General features: G+C 29.7%; 4 protein-coding genes across 4 annotated transcripts; 3 read left to right on the top strand and 1 right to left on the bottom strand.

Moving 5' to 3' along the window:
• Positions 1-885: 885 nt before the first annotated feature.
• Positions 886-3,685, top strand: LOC126841089 (CDK5 regulatory subunit-associated protein 3). Its single transcript, XM_050577345.1, has 10 exons — positions 886-1,084; positions 1,167-1,341; positions 1,413-1,651; positions 1,721-1,982; positions 2,047-2,138; positions 2,268-2,324; positions 2,398-2,544; positions 2,605-2,798; positions 2,859-3,030; positions 3,526-3,685. The coding sequence occupies exons 1-10, from the start codon at positions 1,082-1,084 to the stop codon at positions 3,598-3,600; spliced, it is 1,416 nt and encodes a 471-aa protein (XP_050433302.1). The 5' UTR covers positions 886-1,081; the 3' UTR covers positions 3,601-3,685.
• A 106-nt stretch (positions 3,686-3,791) lies between these two features.
• LOC126841093 (protein transport protein Sec61 subunit gamma) lies at positions 3,792-5,596 on the bottom strand. The gene is made up of 4 exons (XM_050577351.1): positions 5,457-5,596; positions 5,251-5,386; positions 5,068-5,170; positions 3,792-3,956 (listed from the first exon to the last, which is right to left on the bottom strand). The coding sequence occupies exons 1-4, from the start codon at positions 5,592-5,594 to the stop codon at positions 3,947-3,949; spliced, it is 387 nt and encodes a 128-aa protein (XP_050433308.1). The 5' UTR covers positions 5,595-5,596; the 3' UTR covers positions 3,792-3,946.
• A 153-nt stretch (positions 5,597-5,749) lies between these two features.
• LOC126841090 (SH3 domain-containing protein Dlish) lies at positions 5,750-9,064 on the top strand. Its single transcript, XM_050577346.1, has 7 exons — positions 5,750-6,006; positions 6,075-6,292; positions 6,361-6,577; positions 6,658-6,800; positions 6,868-7,057; positions 7,128-7,282; positions 7,502-9,064. Exons 1-7 carry the CDS (start codon positions 5,958-5,960, stop codon positions 7,664-7,666), a joined length of 1,137 nt encoding a protein of 378 aa, XP_050433303.1. The 5' UTR covers positions 5,750-5,957; the 3' UTR covers positions 7,667-9,064.
• Positions 9,065-9,084: 20 nt separating this feature from the next.
• Positions 9,085-11,140, top strand: LOC126841092 (uncharacterized). Its single transcript, XM_050577350.1, has 3 exons — positions 9,085-9,346; positions 10,650-10,739; positions 10,835-11,140. The coding sequence occupies exons 1-3, from the start codon at positions 9,176-9,178 to the stop codon at positions 11,114-11,116; spliced, it is 543 nt and encodes a 180-aa protein (XP_050433307.1). The 5' UTR covers positions 9,085-9,175; the 3' UTR covers positions 11,117-11,140.
• Positions 11,141-21,784: the final 10,644 nt, after the last annotated feature.

Raw genomic sequence — 21,784 nt, 5'->3', positions numbered from 1 at the left:
AACATTTTGGCTGATTGATTTACCAGTTTTGGATAACTATTTTTGCAGCTTTGAAGTTTAGGGCAAGAAAAAAGGGTGGAGTGTAGTGTTATTTTTATCTGCGCGCACTTCCCTTCCCATTGTAACTTACTCTTAGAACTTTAAAAATAGTTGCCCAAAACTGGTTATAACATGCGGTGCTATCTAGTGAGAAGGCTGAAAAAGCTGTTTAGATTCCAACAAATTACGTAGGAGTGCGCTACATATATACCATTCGACTAATAAATTAAAATTTTTACATACTGTCAGATTGTCAACAACCAATTAATAAGCTTGGGAGTTTTTGATTGTATTTAAACAGAATATTATGATTATAACTAAAAAATCGAATAAATTCCCACTGTGATTTCCTGTTGTATAAGGTATGTTATAAATTAATATGCATTCCAAAAATTATACCTTGGAAAAACATTTAGGTATAAATTTAATAGAGGATAATATCTCTCAGATATAACGTAATATTTATACAAGTAAAGTGTACAAGCCAAGTGCACAGATATATAGAAAATATATTATTAAAAAAAACATAGGAGACCGGAGGCAAGATGCAAGTTGTAAAAGCCTTAAAAAATATAGATAAAAATACACATAATTAAAAAAGTGATCAAATACAAATAGAATGAAAAATGAGTTTACTCAAACTTAGTTTCATTATATTTTACATCAAGCTAACAAAATCTATTAAGAATCAATCAAAAAATACAAAGTAGATTCAAAGAAAAAATGAATTTATTCAACCGTTATAAATATTGATAAGGTTAATCAATATGCTACATGGCAATAATCGTGGCAAACAAGACGTAGTCACTAGAAAGTGATATCTCTTATCAGTTTCAAATCTTTGAAAATTTAAATATTGAATTTACTATTTTAGTAAATTTCCCAAATTTTTAATATTAAGTATATCAACTGCAGTTATTATTTTTAATAAATGTAATATTTTCTTAAAATAGTGATTGGAGTAAATTAATTGTTCCAAAATACATTTTACTCAACTATAATATTTGGTTTATTTTTTAATTATTGTTACACCTAAGAAAATATGGTAATTGCTAATTTGTATTATTAAAAATATCAACTATATTATCATAATTCAAATAATACAATATCATCTATGATATTCACAGGAAAATTCTATTCCTATTGAAATCCATGCCCAAAAACTTGGTGAATGGCTGATGAACAGAAAACATTGTAAAAAAGACTGGCATGTTCATATCCAACCGATCCGAGAGAAAATCAATTCGGCCATCCAGGATATGCCTGAACACAAGGATATTGTAGAATTGTTATCCGGAACTTGTGAGAGATAATACAATGTAGTTGATTTTTTTTTTTTTTATTCTATGTTCGTTCAACTTATTTTGTTGCAGATATAAATTATTTCTACTGTAAACGTATTATCGAAATACTAAAAGAAACCGAAGCTGATACAAAGAATTTGTTTGGGTCGTACGGCTCGCAGCGAATGAAAGACTGGCTGGAAATCGAGCGGCTTTATTTGAAGGACAATATTTATTTAGCTGAAGCGGCTGACCTTCTTATACAGAACATTAAATTTCACATACCAGCGATCAAGAAGCAAATAGCTAAAACACAATCGGGGCAAACTGTTAGTGATCAATGAGTTAATTTAATTATGTTGTCAAAATACAAAACTTTATTGTGTTATAATTTTTAGGATTGCGATAAAAAAATTGAAGATTATACTAAAAGTATTCAAACGTGTAAAAAAGACCTGGAAACAATGCGTAAGCAGTTTTCCATTGTCGGCGATAACGTAAAGCGTACACTCGTAGATAGATTAAGCGAACTTCCCAAAGTATACCAAGATGTCATAGATAACGCGAAAAATTTGAAAAAAGCCAACATTTATTTTTCAAAATTTGCTGTGCATGTTTTAGCACCAGACACCAGTTTACCAATGCTCCAGTATATAATAAGTAATTATATGTTATTAAATTTCTTTTAGTCCTAACTTACCTATCAAAATTAATTGTATTCCAGATAATGGTAACACTACCTATTACGAATATTTGTATGGGGAAAAACCAAGTAGAATCGAAGAATTGGTCATTCATGTCGAAGATAACGCGCAAGTATGTTTTACTAAATACTTAAATGTTAATATCAGCTTCAGGTCGGAGCTGGAATGTTAAATTAAAAACAGTTTCGCGTTGGAGTTGAAATGTTTAAAATTTTTTTTAAAAAAAACCTATTTTATTCAGGAAAATGATGCAGAAGACGAAGAAATCGATTGGGGAGACTTGGATGATCAGACTGACGTAAACATTATTTCTATTGTTAACAATTCTTCCAAATTAAGTTTAATAGAAAATTGAATCGTATTTATTTTAGAATATAGACTATGGCATTACTCTAGAAGAGAGCGGTATAGTCGTTGAAAGTCCACAAGTTGATGGAAGCGTAGCTAAAGGAAATGAAGCGTTAACATTGTTGGACAACTATCAGACGAGAAACGAATTCATCAACGATATTCTAGAAGTTGGTCGACACATTTTCTAATCACTAATTCATGTTTCTTATAGTGTACTTTAATTACAGCTGGAATCATTTTTGAATATGAGATTATTGGAGTTGTCACACGATACAAACTCTATACTCTCCATTCAACTCGAAGACGAAATCAGCGAATCAAAAACCGAGTTAGTAGGAATGTTAGACATAGTTAAGTTGATCAAGCAAAGACTTAACGATCCGGTTGTCCAACATCTACTGCAAATCAAACATTCCCCGAGGTAATAGTGGAATATATAAAATGTATTTCTATTTCATTTATGTCATTTGCTTATTGTTAGATATTTAAATAAATTGGAATCGTTGTTTCTTCAAAAAGTCAACAACATAGAAAAAATGATTAACTCACAAATCGCCGTTACCAACATGAAACAAGAATTGGTCAATGAATACAATCAACTTGTACCAAAATTGAAATTGATCCAACAAAAAAACAAACAGCTCATCAAAGAAGTAAATTTTCGTTTAATTATATTTTTTAAATCCAATTGTCATGAAGAGTTGCAGGAAACCCCAAATCCGGCAACTTTTTTTTTCCAAGCCGATCAAATGTTTGGTGTTCATCCTTAAGTATAAAAATTCTGTATCCCCAAAAAAACTCATTGGGTCAACATTAAAAAAAAACCGGGTGACAAAATTATATTTTCAGTTGTGTAATAGTAAGAGTATACACGTAGGTACTCAAACAAAAAGTGTATACTTTATCAGGGAGTACAAAATTGTTGTTAACGAGTACAAATTGCACAAACTAAAAAAAAATGTTTCAAAACACTAAAATCAGAGTTGTAGAATTAAAATTGAAATAATTGTAATCATTGATTTTATGTAGTTTACGATTCTAGGTATTACGCTTCAACTATACTTTTAAGATACTATTTTATTATTAAACACATATTTCTTTTTTAACAGAGTTCTAACAACTAACTCAATTCGTGTATAATTTTTTAGATCGAACATGATATATCTGCAAAGTACAAGAATCGTCCAGTTTACTTAATTGGAACTGCAGTATTTGGTTCATAAAAAATTGTTTTAGTTTTTTTGAAGTTTGATAAATATATTGATGTTGTATTAAATTTTTTTTTGAATAAATGTATATTACTTTTTACAGATTTTAATATTTATTATTTAATATCTATAGATAAATTTGTATACTTAAAAAAAAATTAAATAAATAATATATAATTTCTAATCACTAGTTAATTGGACAAAGATAAAAATTAATGTTCAAACTATAATAGTATAATATAATACACCATATATAATATTTATATATGTAAAAAACCAAAATTGTATTAACATTGCACATCTTAGATTTTCAGGATGCACATTGAAAAGATATAAATTGAATTATTTCACTCCCTCCTCTTCATGATCCTCTGAAAAACAAAAACATTAATTAGAACACATTAAATATAATAGAAGTTTTGTTATTTTAGAAACTTTTAAGTTTTAATAACTTTTAAACTACTTCTATAACTACTATATGATACAATTAGTATGGTACATAGTTGATAAAATTTACATGTAAAATTGGTTAGGAAAATTATGAATTTATCATTCTAAGGAGTTGGCAAACAAATATTTTATGAAAAAAAAGTCATTAAAAAAAAGCTATTTTGATTATTGTCTAAAATTGATTTAAACTATTATTTGCATATTATCAACATATCTTACAATATTTACTAAATCATTAGCAACCCTTAACATAATTTATATTATTTATTTTCATGTAAAATATTAAAAACAACAAAAATAACACGATTTGGCACCTAACAGTAAAGAATTATATCTGTTTATTCATTTTTATTGTATACTATTAAATGCGTTTTCTATCTATTTGCACTAATCGCAATAAATGTGTAACTTAGGGTGTTCTACCTATTAAACCTTAAAAACTGCTATAATTATTTACAGTCATCGAGGAACATTGTATTCTGGTTTGTTGAGACCATTTAAATGCTTATCACTACTGATAACAATTGTTTGTTTTATGAGATTACTACCGGTATAACCATTTATGAATTGACACTGTGTAAGTGGACATTGCAACTATACACTAGGATGTGAAAATCACTGTAAGTTAATGTATGTAATCAAAAATGATAACTTACAAGTAACAGTAAAACTGTTTGTAGTTGTGTATACTTGTATGTTAATTTAGAGAAACTGTTTAATGTAAATTGATATACCAAATGTTTTTGAACTAAATATGTTACAGACACGCCCGATAGTAAAATATTTTAGTACCTATTCACTGTATAACATATTATTTTCAGCTAGCTTCACAAAGTTAACTTTGACGTATGAAACAAAAATATATTGGTAGGCAAAAAAAGTCAGGAAATGTTTGGTGTTAACTCAAAAATATGGATTTTAGTGTTTTTGTATACTGAAATAAAACTTGTGCGGTCGGTATAGTTAAAAAAAATTGCCCCCAATTTTTTCCAACTTTGAAATATGTTTATCATAAATAATGTTTATACTTACACAATGATATTGTTGATTGGTATGTGAATGAGCTTAACGAAGAAACCAATGAAACCCATTATACAGAATCCAATGGCCGTGGCGATTGCGATTTTTTGGAATTCTATAATAAAAAATTATACTAACTCAACGCGACAATAATAATAACAACCGGGGATTTGTATAATTTTATGCGTCAGTTACCTTTTCTGTCGGGCTTTGTACATCTTTTCACTAATCTCACCGAGTCTTTGGAGAACTGACGGCCGGGTTCCAATACTTTTGTTACTTGGTCCATTTTTGGTCGGTATACTAGACTTTTCGGCAGCGAAATAGATACCTGTGGAGAATATACAAAGTATTAATAAAAACCAATAGCATATAAACGCATTACAAGCGTGTCGACATACTCTTAAGTGTAGAACGCAGTGAATGACGACGGACACGATAGTCAAAAGCAACGTAACAGAATGTACTAATTCGAGTGAAATCGTGTAGAAATGGTCGGACTTGTGACACGTTTTGATTATTGCTATCAATAACGGCATACGTAAACAACTGATTCGAGCAACGTCATCGACCGTGTTGGAAATTTGGGATTCGCCAAAGACAATACAGCCGGGAAAAGTTCGGAACGTCTTTGGACATCGTTTCGGAAGTCGTTCCCCGCCGTCGACGGTCGGTAATTATCAACAAAACCTGTTCTGCCGACAACTCGAATCTCGATACAGGCCAAGTGCAGCAGTGTATAGATGGAATGATTAATTGACAATATATAAATAATTGACACTACTCGGTCGACGTCCCCTCGGCCCGTTGCTGTTTACCGCCATTGTTTTTGTTTCTACATAATCCAACAGCAGAAGATAACCGCCGTTTGCACTGTATTGTAGCATGCAACAGGTGTGGTAATGGCTTTTTTGTGTCCTGTGAGAATCCGCCGGGGAAAGAAGAAAAAAAGTAAGCCTCCTTTGTCGGTGGTACCCAATATTTATTGTATTATTATCTCTAAAATAAACTATCACCAGGTGGTTCAACGAGTGACTTGGATAAAGATGTATTACGAGGCAGCAACATTAATGGCCCCGTGCCCGGGATGGGCCGTATTACGGGCAGTGCGTCCATCGAGACTCTCGTCCGTGTCGGAATCGAGAAGGAAAATGGACTGTCGCCTGACAGCAAAATGGTCGTTCTCCACGATTTCACACCTTGCGTCGATGATGAGTTGACCGTAAAACGGGGTCAAGTGAGCAACCGGAATTGGCTTAGTAAACCAATTCAGTTTCATTAATGAATGCGTTCGATTTGTTTTAGATTGTAAACATTCTTTATAGAGAAAACGATTGGGTCTACGTGATAGCCGAAGACAGCCGACAAGAAGGATTTATTCCACACTCGTACTGTACGCCATATAATTCTCAGCTCGGCGAATTGGCACTGAATAATGTTAAAAAAAAATTGCCTCGTGCACCAGCCGCCACACCGACTGAAACTGTTGTAGAAGTTGAAATCAACGAGCAACAAAAATATGGTTGATATATTATAGTTTTATTTTTTACATTTAATAATACATAAATATTAACAATTCAATTATTGTTCTTGTATTATAAGGAAACTGTGGTGATGTATCAGACTGTGAAAGTTTTGGAAACAAAACTCAAGATCAAAAAAATCAAAATAAACAAAATATTAATAGTTCTAGAGCGTCGTTGTTAAGCGCTTCATCACACCCTGATATTCGTCCATTTTTTAAGGTAAATCATTTATAATTTCTTTTTGAACTAAAAGTTGTACATATTTTTTATTCTTACGCTTTTTTAGGATCCCGCTGGACGTTACATTGTACTGTACACGTTTATAGCTAGGGACGAAAATGATGTAAGTGTCGAAAGAGGAGAATTTGTTACTGTGTTGAACAGAGAAGATCCCGACTGGTACTGGATCATTCGTAGTGACGGTCAAGAAGGTTTTGTTCCTAGTGGTTTTGTGTATCCAGCAGATATTATTCAAGGTAATGCTGATGGACAATGTTTATATTTTATAATTCAATTACATATTTAAATTGTAAAACAATATTACAGGTCACATAAACCAAATGAACAACAACAATCAGTGTACTGCGACTAATACTGGCTTGCCGCCAGTTACTCGAGTTCGACCACGAAGGAACTCTTGTGTCGCAGACGACGATCCAGCTATCCACGGTACTGAAATGGTCATGCTCTACGACTACAAGGTAAGATATTAGCATAATACTAAATCATTGTTTGCAAAGTTTATTAAAAAAACAGACTTAGAACCAAAATAAGAATGTTTTCTTTTCTTGGTTGGGTTTCTGTTTTTTTTTTTTTTAATAAACATATTCACAAATGGGTTTATTCTAAATGCAAAATTTAATATTTTATACTCAATTTAAAAGTTTTATTATTATTTATTGTATTGGGATTTATTTTAGCCTCAAGCGCCAGACGATTTATCAGTTAAACGTGGTGAATGGATATATGCGGATCTTGATAATCAAATGGTCGATGGATGGCTGTGGACTTATGCTCCTAAAACTAGAAAATATGGATTCATTCCAAAAGCGTATGCACATCCGCCTGCCATGACTAGTTTGTAAGCAAATTATTTTGAGCGAAACTCAAAATTAATATGGAATTGCATAACTATTGGCCATAGATAAAATCAAAGACCAATTCTATATTTTTTATTTTCGTCTTCCATTTTCAGACTATCTATTAGAGTTGATTGATTAAAAGCTGGCTAATATAAAATACTATTCTACTGCATAGTTTATCCAGTTAATTTGTGAAATGTTTATCTCATAACTAAATACAAAATTGACAGGATATATTAAATGAAAGAAAATAAATTATTTTATTTTTTAAATATTAAAATACATCTTTAATATTTGGATAAAATTAAACCAAATAAGCAGTTTTTGAAGAAAAAAAACATCTTTTTTAATGTTTATAAAGCAATTGTTTGTTTGGGGTTTACTCAAAAAATACGGGTTTTTTGCATTCGCAAAAGACATTAACTGAGTTGGGAATTTTTACCCGGATTATTTCCAACACTATTAATAAGTCAATATAACAAATATTATGTGATAAAAATCAAAATTATATTTCATCTGCAAATCATTGATGCTCATTTAAATTATAAAATCTTTTTTTTACAATACGTATTTTAATAAAATTGTATAATTCCATTTTTTTTTTTTTTATGTTCTTGTTTGATTAATTATTGTGTCATAGAATTGTTATTTATTTAGCTTTTTTTCAATTTATCCACAAAGTTAATAATATTTTATTGTGCTGATGTTTTGTTCTTTAATCGTTCAACAACCATTGTTATCGAATATTTGGTATAAATTAGCTATTTTTTTGTTTATAACCCCAAATTCGATTGATGTTAACAAATTTTAACCATAATATTTTTTTGTTTAAAATAATTGTATTTATGTTTTTATATTTACATATTATTGCTTCCTTCTATAGTATGATTACTTAGTCGACTACTAACATAAGTTAAACATATAAATAATATATGCCATATGGTAAAAGAATTAAAAATAATTTGACCGAATCCGTCCATTAAAAGTGCCATATTGCAGTGTTTGATTATCTAAGACTGTTAATTTCTATGTGATTACTATTCATCTAATGTAATATTTTATTTGTATTGATAAATATACTCTACTGTTGATACACATTAACTGTTAATTTCGGTAAAATAATAACTACACTTTTTGTATTTATTTTTATCAAGTTTTTTATTTTAGTTGATTAACAAGAAAAATAATAAAATAATTTACAGTTTTAAGTAGTGTAATGTAAAACTGTTTTTAACGGTTAGGTGCCTGAAATAATTGTTCGCTAACATTAATTTGTATGACAACGCCGCGCATTCAAATTTCACTGTTAGTGTAGTACAGACATATAGTGTTTTTATATTTTTTTATAAATTATATTTTGTACTTTCTAATACATGAAAAAAAATGCATTTTTTATTGAAAGTTGGTTTGTGTATTTCATTTGTTGCTGTCGATTTATGTGTCGGTGAACAACAGCAACATTGTTTATCCCCATACTACAGCGCTTCAGGCAAATGTCAAGACTGGAAGGAAATGTCAGTCCTCGTGGCAGATCTTGTTGGCCGTTCGACTGTTCAAGATAAAACCAAAACAAAATCCAATATATTAACGTTAATCATTCGAGTAGCGTCGGGCGTAATCGGTCACGGTGCTAATACGCTAAAAACGTTAATAGTAAACGGATTAATGCTTTTATCGCAAACGGTAAGTTTTTACGCACGTTATTTAAACTTGCAACTGAAAATCAGGTGAGAAGAGTAGGTATGATGTGAAGAGGAAGTGAAGAGTCAAGTGGTGTGTAGTAAATGAGATGAGAGGTTCTGTGTTTATAAAACTTATTAGGGTATTTTGGCCATATCTTATGGTGAATTATATATTTCTTGTACTGCGGTTTACACTTAGTAATGTATAATAAGAAACCTATTTTTTTTAATTAGGAAATAAGCTCCCATAGTTGATGAGTTAATCACCATCCTCCTTCCACTTTTATCAATAGCCGCTTGTATTATAAGTAGGTAGGGTTAGGAGGTTGACGACCTGAAAAAAAAAATACTTTAAAAACATGACCTAAATATGTGTGTCGTTCATTGTCAAAATGGTGTAACTTCAACATATTTATAATATACATATTTTTGCTTAATGAAATCACATTTAGACATATCTTTCATTATAAAAGAGAAACAACTCCAATAAATAAAAAATAGTTTTCTAACACATTCATTTACAAAAATCTCGTTATTTCAAAATTAAATAATAAGGAGATAATTCACTTTTACAATTAATGACACATATATTGTTTAGTAATTGAAAATAAATATGCTCTAAGAAAGGAAAAAATTCAAAATAATTATTTCATTTTTGTATTAAAAAAACACCTTTAATTAAAACATAAATTCAGAGGTACACAACCATTATAGTAAGTAAAACATTTAATAAAATGTATTTAAAAACAAAACACACATTTAAAAGTAAAATTAGAAATTGAATTTAACAGTTTAACTTATCCCACCCTAACACTTAAAATACAGTAATTTTAAACACATTATTGCTTTAACAATGAGTTTTATCAACATTTAATATTTGTAGTTAGATATTTGTACCATTTCCATAATAACCACAAATTTCTCGAATAGTTTATTTTATACATATTTTAGCTTTAATGTTTAAACATAGAAACATGTATGTTCAGAGTGTGTGTAGCGGTGGTATAAGCCGTAAGCACAAGCTCTGCTAAAATAGTGTAGCATTAAACTTAAGACTAATAAAAAATCTAAAAAACACGTGACCCTATTTAGGCTGACTTAGTTTGTCTGTTAAAATTGTTTGACTTTTTTAAAAAGACCTCTGTTTCAGTCCTGTTTAAAATGTCATGACCGAAAAATGTCTTTAAAAAAAAAGTGATTACCACCTATCGATTACGGTTTTCGTCGCAATACGAACATTAATATTTATATTAATATATAAAAAATGCATTGTATATATATATATATTTTATAACATTTTACAGGTCCTAAAAGCGTCGGAAGATGTGGGAGATGATCAATCTAGTGCTCCGGTTACCGGCAGTCCCATCGATTGGGTTTTGAAGAACTCCTATGTACTTATATACCTGCTTAGTGGCTTTCACGAACGGCTCTTAAACTATAATGGTCATTCTATATAAATGGTTATTTTTTGAATTTGATATTACAGATCAAATCCAAGATTCGCGAAGCGACCAGCGACGACCTGCCGGACCGGCTGGAACAACTGGCGTTCGGTATGCCTTGTGTGCAACTTTTAATGTGTCGCATAGCCCCTGTAGTAAGACACATGCAGTACGAGGTGAAAGGGCGATGGGGAGAGTCCCGGACAGGCCACAAACCGTGGGGATACAACGGCACCTGCTGGGAAGGCGTCAAGAGCAACGCGAAAACTTGTAGCGAAAAATATTATGCCTGTGAGAAGTCGATGAAATACAGTAGCAATAATTAACGGCGACCGTTTCCGTATACTTAATTAAATGTAATCACAAAAATAATATAGTTAGTTTAATATATTATAATGGCTGTCCATTAATATGTGTTACTGGGACATCCGACGGTGACCGCGGACAGCATAGCAATTACCTACCAGGTCGCCGGTCGTTATATTGTAATTATTTATTGTATCTTAAGTCTTTACCTACAGCTAAGGTTCATTGGGACCAGAATTTAATTTTCAGAAAACCGTCACGTTTTGATTATTGCACTGTCGTTATTGTTCAATTATTTCCCGTGCTGTTTCTGGGTAAATGGTCACTATGAGCTATACTTACACACAGCACAATAATATTTTAGTCGAGATACCGATTTGACACAGTCTGGGCGCATTCCCTTAAAAATGCACGGCTCCGTATTATATAATTGCCACAACAAATGACCATTGAACAATTAATAACAAGTATGCTGTCTGTTCCCCCCTATCGCTCTAATTGTTTTAATTTCGATACGACATTACCTAATTTGTATATTATAATAATACCTACTAATGTATACCTTATGACCATCTTCGTAGCCCACACTAAAACTATTCAATTTCAACTGATATAGGAATTAGGATATATGTATAGGATAAAGCCTAAAGGTGTTAACTGACGTTTTTAAAACATTTTGGGAAGCAACATTTTAGCCGATACATTAAAATATGTTATGCTTGGAACTTTTTTTAATTTCGAAGCTAAACACGAATTCAACTGTTATAATATAAATTATTTTGCTAAAATGATGGGTACCTAACCTTAACACGCTCATCCGGTCATTTATCCATTCAATAATAACCATTTCTGGTTATTGTTGAATTTTAAAATTCCATATTATTTGAAAATTTGAAAGTTTTAATATTTTAACTTGATATCTACTATATAGTAATCAGGGATAATAAAGGTTTTTCAAATAAGTGCCTTGAATTTGATTAAAAACCTTCACGCTTTCTAACTTAAAAAATATATTTTCTTTATTTACAATAATTTGCCTGTATCATCGGTATTTACAAATAGCCAATAGGTACACATTAAAAAAATATACCATTTTTGTTCTAACTTCTAATTATTATGTACTCATATGCGCAGTGATCTATTGGTAAAATGGTCAAGTTATCATACACGTTTTGCTAACTTAATCTATACCACTAGCATTTAGGTTTTTAAATAATTAAAATATAGTAACGACATATATCTATGTTGAAAAACTTAAATTAATTTAATATATAACCTTGGCTCAATTACATATTTCAATCGCAATTATAATTATTCATCTCATTAATATGTTTAGAGCGTTTATATACAGGCAAGTTTCAATGCGTTCAAATGTCAGAGGAATATATTATTTAAGAATGTTCAACTGGTGCGATGTCCGGTACCGTTAAGTCGTCTGCGCTTATATGAACTGCCCATTTGATCAAAGCCTCTCCGAAGCATCTATTGTGTGTAATTATTATTCTTCATGACATACAATAGAATACCTGGGGTATCTGAGTTCTAAATTATGATTTAGGTACACTATGCAAATACTTAGATAGATTTTTCATTTTCACCGATTTAAACATTATTAGACGTTTTACAAATGTATACAAATTATACGAATAATACTAATATGTCAGCAGCAAGAAATCTAAATACTTTTATATACTATATAAGTATAAATGTACACTATCCGCCGTCACGTAGAAATTATATTATATACTGTAAAAATCTGACACGTATCATAGAGCGTGCGAAATGATTGATATTATATTATTTTCAGAAAAACACATCTAATTCCGCTTATAAAACGTTTGGCACAGTTATTTAGTATTTAAGGCGAAAAATCATATCACTTAATATAAACGCAGCATACATTTATATATTTTACATTTAAAACGCATTTTATAGTGGCGCACATCTTCTTCTCCTCATTGTTATACGAAAGTAGTACATAGACTTGTTGTGAAAAAAGAAAAACGAGAGGTTTATATCTAATTACATGTGTGAAAATGAACAATTCGTTCCTGATGCGCATTCTGTAATTGTTATTACTGCCGAGAGCTTAGCCGTACCTATTTGAATCGGTAGCAGCAAAAATGGGATTGTAGTTAATTTCATTGTAGAAATTATTCAGACGAGAGTCAATACAAAATAAATAACACGTGAAAAAAAAATAAAAAGAAACAACCTCAGTCCCCACTAGCAATATTTATATTACACGGGCCTTTTAAATACTAATTTAATAATGTTTACAGATATTTAAGAATTTATTAAAAGGGTTATATGTGTGAAATATTTCATGTAAAATTTCCTATCCTCTTCAATTTTAATTATACGCTCAAAAAGTAATGAACACCAGAAGACAGAACACCTGATACATTTTTAAGAATATCGAGATACAGATACTAGTTGTATGACAGTATCTTGAGGTTCATTTAATGATTTCAGATAACATATTTTGAGTTATTACTTAAGCAAAACAATGGTTATGTATTTACAATGCGACATAAATCGTATAAAAAAACGTACAATTAAGTTATCAAATTTTAGTAGAAAAAATTTAACAGGTAACTATTTTTTTAAGGGAGGTGGTGAAAATACGTGGTGAATGATATGGTAAAATGTCCTAATTATTACCAAAACAAATGTTGAAAATTTAAATAATTGTTTAAATGAATTATAATTCGAATTATATTATTTATAATTTTTTTAAATACAATTTTCATTCTAAACATATTATTTGCAATTTATTAAGAGATAGTCACCTATTTATTTTATTATAAATATTAGTTTAATTATTAGTATAATATTTTAACTGATATTCAAATAATGATTTATTAGAATACATTTTTATATGTGACTTATTCGAGTAATCCTTTTTGTAATTTGAAAATTATAGAACAAAACATCATCTTTTTAATTCAACTAATAGGTTTTTTGTTTTAGTTGTTATTGAGTTACATTTTGCAAATAAGTATAGGAATTTTGAATTTCTACCCTCAGATATTTGAATCATAGGTATTTAGTTTTTTTTTTTAGTAATATGTCATGCATTTACATACGTAAAATAGAACGGTCATCGTGAGAAACAGCACAAACAATTTTCATAATATACCTACTTTAAAATTGTAAGAAAATTCGATGATGTGTCGTTTGGCGCAACTGAAAATTATATTATTTTGTAATTCCTATGCACGTTAAGTACAACGGCAGTGCGAACTACAAAGGACCTTAATTTAAAATTGCGCATGATACTCAAATACACTCGATTCGACAAAATTGAACAAATTTACTTGAAAATTGTTTTGTCATATCACATTAATTGTGTCTGCAGTGATTTTAGACTAGCAGACCTTTCTCACGGTTGCCGTTTATTTTAATAATAATATAATCGCCGCTGTTCCGTGGTCGGCGTGTCATTTATATAGACACTTTTGCCAAGTAGGTTTTTTCAAGCTTGTATTTATATATTTTTGCCCAGTCTGTAACTCGGTCACTTGGACCATCGCAATGCAAACAACAAACCGATTAAAACGAAATCGAGCACTATCAAACGATGTATCTGAGCGGATCGGACAACGATAAGTACGGCGATGCACACGAATAGGTTAGATATCAAAACCAAGTAACAAACAGTCAGAATAGTTAAATGACATTATTTATGATTAGACTGTTCCATTACTATGATGTTTACGTTTATAGATTTTTAGTTAGGTATATTATATTATGTTTTTTTTTACAATTCTTCCGCGTCAGGAGTTTTGAACTGCACTACATGATCACGTACGCGTAAGATTAACATTAGCCGTTCTCCTGTTGGACGTCTTTATCACCATCATCGTCGCATCATTATAATTCATAATAAACGCAAAAAGGTGCCCTATATTTATTACCTTAATCGCACCACGCTGTGAAAAAAACGTCGAGAGTTTTGAATAATTTAATAACTTTGTATTATATTAACCCAGATGTTTGCGATTGTAATAATATTGAGAAGTGCCTAATACTTATTTAGGCGTTAACTCAATATTAAAAAATATAACACATAACACATGTTTGCCCAGATAATGTTGAAAATTTGCAAAAGGAAAAAAAGCGCGTACAACGCAAGTTACAATTATTCAATTGGTAAATATTAGTATTACTGTGCACCAGTTATACACGGTCAGAATTCAGAAGCCGAGATAATTGATTATTCGTAAGGATTCCGAGTTCTTCGTGAAATTGCAGGTTATTTTTGGTTTTTATTTTATTTTTATAACGTAGATTCGAATATTTAATTGGGAAAATATCAATACCCGTGCCCGCGTACAACCCGTTATTTTAATTAAAATATATACAGAGTCGCTACAATAATTACTATTCTCTATATATATATATATATATGTTAAACCTGTATTCGAATTTGTAATAAATCAAAAACTACCGCTAAAAGAATTCTGAAATCTATGCTAATTACAAAAAACGGTATCTCGATAAAATACCTACCTGTACAAATATGCAATAGCTGTACCAAAAGTCCAACTTGTTTCTAAATTAACGCCGAACCGTGTAATTTTTTGTTTGTATTTTTTATAGCTACTACAACAAATACGTGGAACTGGAATATCTATGTCCTTATTTAAGCTAATTAACTTGTTATTTGATTCGTGCTCAATAGCTATCCTGGTAAAACTGTCTCGACTAAATCTAGGTGTATAATTATACGTATTGTGGATAGTTCGTGAAAACCAATTTCGCATAACGAAAATCCTAGTTACCACCATTAAAAATCCCAAATATATAATCCTATGTAGCATGCCTATATACATATAGAACCCTAGTATCCATTGAACTAATTTCCATACTATTATGGTGATGACTGTAATGATAATAGCAAATTTGTTATCGAGTTTTTATTTATTATATATTTTATATTGATTTTTAACAAAATCCTTGTTGATTTATTAAATGTATAATAAGTTTTAAATTAAATGATACACATAAACAATATAATTATAACCGTTGTAAATTGTAAGACATTACTGCGAAATAGTGTAATTACTTAGTAATTCATAAAATGTTAGGCAGTAAAAAATAATTCATTAACAAGGTTGGAGTACATTTAATCATCATCAGGTACTAATTTACTAGGTAGTAGGTAGGTACCACTTGATATTTGTATTTATTAATGCCTACCTATTAAATGGTTTTGTATATTGCAGGAAAAAAACGTATACCTACCTACTACATAAGTAATAGTAATAGTCTATTAGATAATTTACCGTACCTTTAAAAATATTCTAAACTGTTAATTAATATATTTTATTTTAGTGCCTACTGGAACAGCATTTATGTAAACGAAAAAAGGCCAAAGAAAAATATGTATCAACCGTTAGAAGCGTTTCTTCTAAGAAAATATATTTTATCATATGTCAGTATTTATTCTAAAATGTAATTATCACACTTAGATATTCATGTTTACTATACCGGTTAAGGTAAACTAAAACAGGCAACGTGGGTTGTATAAACGACCGAAAACTAACAACTTGTTATTTTCGTCTCACGACAAACGGTAAATTATTTAATTGAATAAAAACTGAGTGATTTTGTACTAATTTTAATCACATTTTTTTACTCACTAACTGTTAAATTTCAAAAACTTAAATAACATAATCTCTATAAATAGAACTAAGATAAAAAATATTTTAGTAAAATTGCTTTATGAATAAATAAGAAAATATTTTTTTTTGCATTGCTAACATTATACTCTATTAGCGTAAATGTCAAATTTTATTTCAGATTATTACTTCAATAAAAAAAAAAATATATCGCTGTATTAAAAAATAACTTAAAATGTACATTCGTCGTAGAATATTTTCTTTTAAATGCCACCAACCTTCTATGACCACTACAAACAAAACAGGTGGACTTATAACTGACGATTTGTGGTCTATTGATGCACTATACTCAAGCAAATTGATCTTGCAGCTTTAAGTATAAACTTATTGCAAAAACGTTTATAAATATCTTTTATAACCATATAAAAATTATAAAATATTTGTTTCAAGTTCTGGTTACTATATCTAAAAGAAATAGCTCGGTGGCGTACGCAGGATTTTGCAATGGACGGGGAGTGTGAAATACCTACACAATTTTTAAGTTACTTCAATTTCAAACATATAGAAGAGTGGAGAAGCTGTTTCCCTTTGGGTTATTTATCAAGTGAAAAAACCTCTATAGTCTATACATTTGGTTCACTAAATGTTACTAGAGGGGTATTTTGTCGGTAAACCTACTTGTAAATTAGTTGGCTTAATATCAAATAAGTTACGACTTGTGGAAATACCATTTGGCGCGCATGTTAGTATAATACATAAAACCGCAATGTTGACTCACGAATGTTTGAGATTTTTCAAACATTTATAAGTAGAAAATAGAATATTTTTATACTGCACCCATGCTACGGTCGTGCCCTACACTACACATCGACCAACAGCGGTCGGGTTAAATCCAATCGAAGAGGTCAGAGTGGACAAAATAAAATTGCGGCGTTTGTATAAGCTTATAGTAGTATAGCCGTGTGTGTTCAACTTCTAGGTCAGCACGATACCTTGAAGATATAAACACACTCACACACTCACTAATTATTATCATACGACGATTACCGGTTGTTCTTAGGTGTGTGTGTATGTAAGAGAGAGACACAAAGAGAGAGAAATAGAAAGAGAGTGGAAGAGGAAGAACAGGAATGGAATGTGTTACAGGCGCTGGTTTTGAAGACATACACACACACACACACACAGGTGGGTCAGCTTCATAACGGTAACGTTGAATGATCGCATGCCACTACACAATCATTATATCTAGGTTGATAGCAGCGCCGGTGTAAAATATATTATCTACCATAATCGCCGTTTAAATAAGGAAAATCTATTGTATTGTAACTTGTAAGGCAATTATTCCTCGTCAGGAAAATCTCGACCGTCGTGTCACCGAGCATTACAAAACAATTTTTTGAACAAATTATATTTTTATGATTTAAAAGTATTAGTTTTATGTGTTTTAGGTTTAATAGTAATATATCGTAAGACTCGCGAAATGCGAGTTTAACTTGTTCAATACACCAGCTATAATATTATTATACTTGTACTTGTTTCTAATAAAAATTGGCGTCGAGTGTGATCCTGGTAATGAAATACTGTTTAATTATTATAATTGACATTTGCGGGTATACTATTATGAGTACTTAGTGTGCTAATTTGAGCAATAAATATTATAAATATTTGATATTATATGTATGTAAACGCACGTCACAACATTAAAATGTGATACGAAATGTATGGAGAAAATGAAGCAGACAGCATGTTATATTAATTTGTAAAATTTCTATTTACTGCTGCTCAAAACGCCATACGAAATTTATATATACGACAAAACATGTACTTTTTATCGTTTATGTGATGCGCAATGTTTTAGTTGTAAAAATAATTATAGACAATTGACGGCGAGAAACCTTATTCTGATACTAAAAGAAATATAAGTATTAAGAAATATTAAAGGGTTACAATGTTTTTGTAGTATAAAACGATGTTCCCTCTACAAAAATTAAGTCTCAAGAAAATTGGCAGCTTTAAAGTTAATTTCCCAAAAGTTTCAACTAGCAAGATTGTTCTTTTCTGACCTAGGCCTAATAATGTACCAATATAAATATCTATATAGTTTTTTTATATTATAGTCATATGACTGTCAGTTACGTAAAAATATACATTTAATCAATAATCTGGTTTGAAAAAAAATCTAAATTACGTTTATTTAATATATATATATATATATATATATTATAATATATATATTGGTAACGTTGCCAAAATATACATTAATTATATTTTGATTGTTTTGTTGAGAGATGCTATCCAATAAAAAACTGGTTATATTTATTAATACTTAAAATATATTATTTAACATTATGATCATACTTATGTCTCCCTCTTAAAGGACGACTACGGTAGTATACTTAATTTATGTCTTAAAGAAGTGCACTTGGATACATAATACATACCTACTATTTTTTTTATATACCTACATTAGGCTCGTTTCAAGTAAAATGGTTATATATTATATAATAAAATAGGTAAATTAACTTTTCCTTGCCGTTTAATATTCGTGTATGAAAATGTAGTGGTTTTAAAAGTTGATAGAGCTAAAAAGTTGATAAAAGCTCTAGCTTTAAGAAGTATTAAATGGTAATACTTAGAAGTTATATTAAAATGAAACACTTTAATACTGCAATTATTATTTTCCGAGAAAATGAGTGACTTATGTTAAATAAATTACTTTGTATACCTATATACATTGAACATCAAACTATAAACATTGGGTGTGAAATGATTACACTAGTAGTTTTGCACGTCTGTAACATTGTACGTTTAATCCGCCAGATGGGCAAAAACTATTAAAATGCATTTGACGCATTCTTTATATAAAAGGGAGTAGAAAAATATGACTTCCTCAAAAGGGAAAGGTTTATAAGTGTTATGTAGAAAGGTATCATAACGGTGCCAGCAGACGATATGCATTTATGATTTGTCTTTGGCCATTCCAATGAGTAAAATTATGATACTGAAATAAGTACCTATACACGCCCAAAGTAATTTCAAAAACTGGCTTTCTCGAAAATTGTATTTTATACTAACAAATGATTTAGTCAAGTAGTAAAACAAAACGCAATAAATGTCATAACACGTTATTTTAATATTATTAGAGATAAGTTAAAAAATATTAGATTTCAATCAAGAGTCGAAATCTAAACGTTTTTAATTGTTTTCTAAAGCATGAATGGAAATTATATTTCTTTATATTGTCTACGTTCGTATGTATAGTGCCACGCTGAGCTAGCCGATTTCAGTACCTATGCAGGGTGGCGGTACCAATAGAGCTGACAATAATAAATAATACATTATTTACCATATGAGAGTAAGAAAGCTAAATACGTATGATATGTACCTACTGGTTTTCCTGTAGGAATTTCCGATTTGTCATAAAAAAAAAAGTTAGCCATTCATTATATTATTATATATACCGGTCTGAGCCGAAGAAAGTCATTATTATCGCTTTCCCTCGTTCCGCGAAACAAAATAGTATGCATCGGCTAATATTATTCCTTGATGCCTAAATAAGGTTAATACCGTTTACTTACACCTTGCCATTGAATAATATCGAGAAAAGAACCACACACATTGGTATCGGGAATATATATATATATATATTTTTTTTTATACTTAAATAAACATTTTCATCTAAACGTGTAACAATTATAAAAAAAACATCTCAAAATATTTATAGTATATAACGAAATGATGCAATACATTATGTGTATTACAATGTCATTCACCAATATAGAACATTTTGGGTAAACTGTACATAATTAATTGTAATACATAATTGTACATTTTTTGTAGTCATTATAAAACATAAAGTTATAACTTTACATAAGTCGCACGCAAAAAAAATCCAACAATTTTGAAAATGACTAAAAAGTATTTAGAACTTAAATTTAAAAACATCATAAATCTATTTTATCCGAAACAGATATCTGATATATAGACTATAGTGCGTAAAAATTGTGTAGGTCATAGTTTAAATATAATATAGGTATCAAATTATTCATAATTTCGTTTAAATTATATAATAACAAATTGTTATACTTGTATTTTTAATAATACTTTGTGATTTGGTAATATCAACTGTATAATAATAATTATAAATATTATATAAATCATATTATTATTTAAATCAGTGTCCATTGTTTAGGATTTTTTTATTTAATTGTACACAACATTTATGTTCGTGTATAGTTTAGATTTACATGGTTTTAAAAAGTGTTCTATTGCATGACTATAGTTATAAACTTGTTAAGAATTTTCTAATTGTGTTTGCAATATATGGTTGATGGGTACAGTTATGAACATTTAATAGTGTGTACATACACGTGTACTAATGTATTTTTCCTAGATACATAAATCAAAATATTGTTGTTGCGGCACATATGTATCGCTTCAAATTTATTATAATGAAATTATTATTAAATATAGGTGTACAACAATACTTATACAATAAGGCCGCTTGTTTCTTTGTCATAATACTGAACGCATAATGTGATAGAAGTACTACAATTAAACAAACTTGCGATGCAAGTTAAAACTATTTACTTAAAACGTTAACTAGAATACAAATGCATTGTTTTATCATTTCCAGTGACTGCTTCGCAGTTTATCGTTATGTACCATACTATTATCATTTGTTTGTACCTAGTTTTCTTATAACATCACAATTTCCCCAAAAATGAGATCATGTTCGCATTGTGCAAACTTTACATAACACACAATAACAATATTTTGTATGTCCATGCCTATTGTGAACGTATTATTATATTAACCAAATAGAAAACATCTTGACAACATTTCCTGGTAATTGTAAAATTAATTTTAATTGCTTGCTGTACTTTATTATGTTTCTAAATTAATTGTCGAATCTTAAGGATGTTACATAGAGTACAATAGACAAGATTGTTTGAGAAATCGTACATGTAAAAATAAAATAATAAACATAAAACTATTTACATGTTAGCCTAGGACTAAATTAATATAGGTATTTTACAATTTTTTAGAAATACATTTTTG

This window comes from Adelges cooleyi, unplaced genomic scaffold (assembly GCF_023614345.1).
Source record: "Adelges cooleyi isolate 19-005CV unplaced genomic scaffold, UGA_ACOO_1.1 ACOO_flye_CR_arks_rails_tigmint_CR_PRNA_376, whole genome shotgun sequence".
NCBI classification, from domain to species: Eukaryota; Metazoa; Arthropoda; class Insecta; order Hemiptera; family Adelgidae; genus Adelges; species Adelges cooleyi.
Note: the sequence above shows the minus strand (reverse complement) of the source record. Positions and strands in the feature narration are given on the sequence as shown.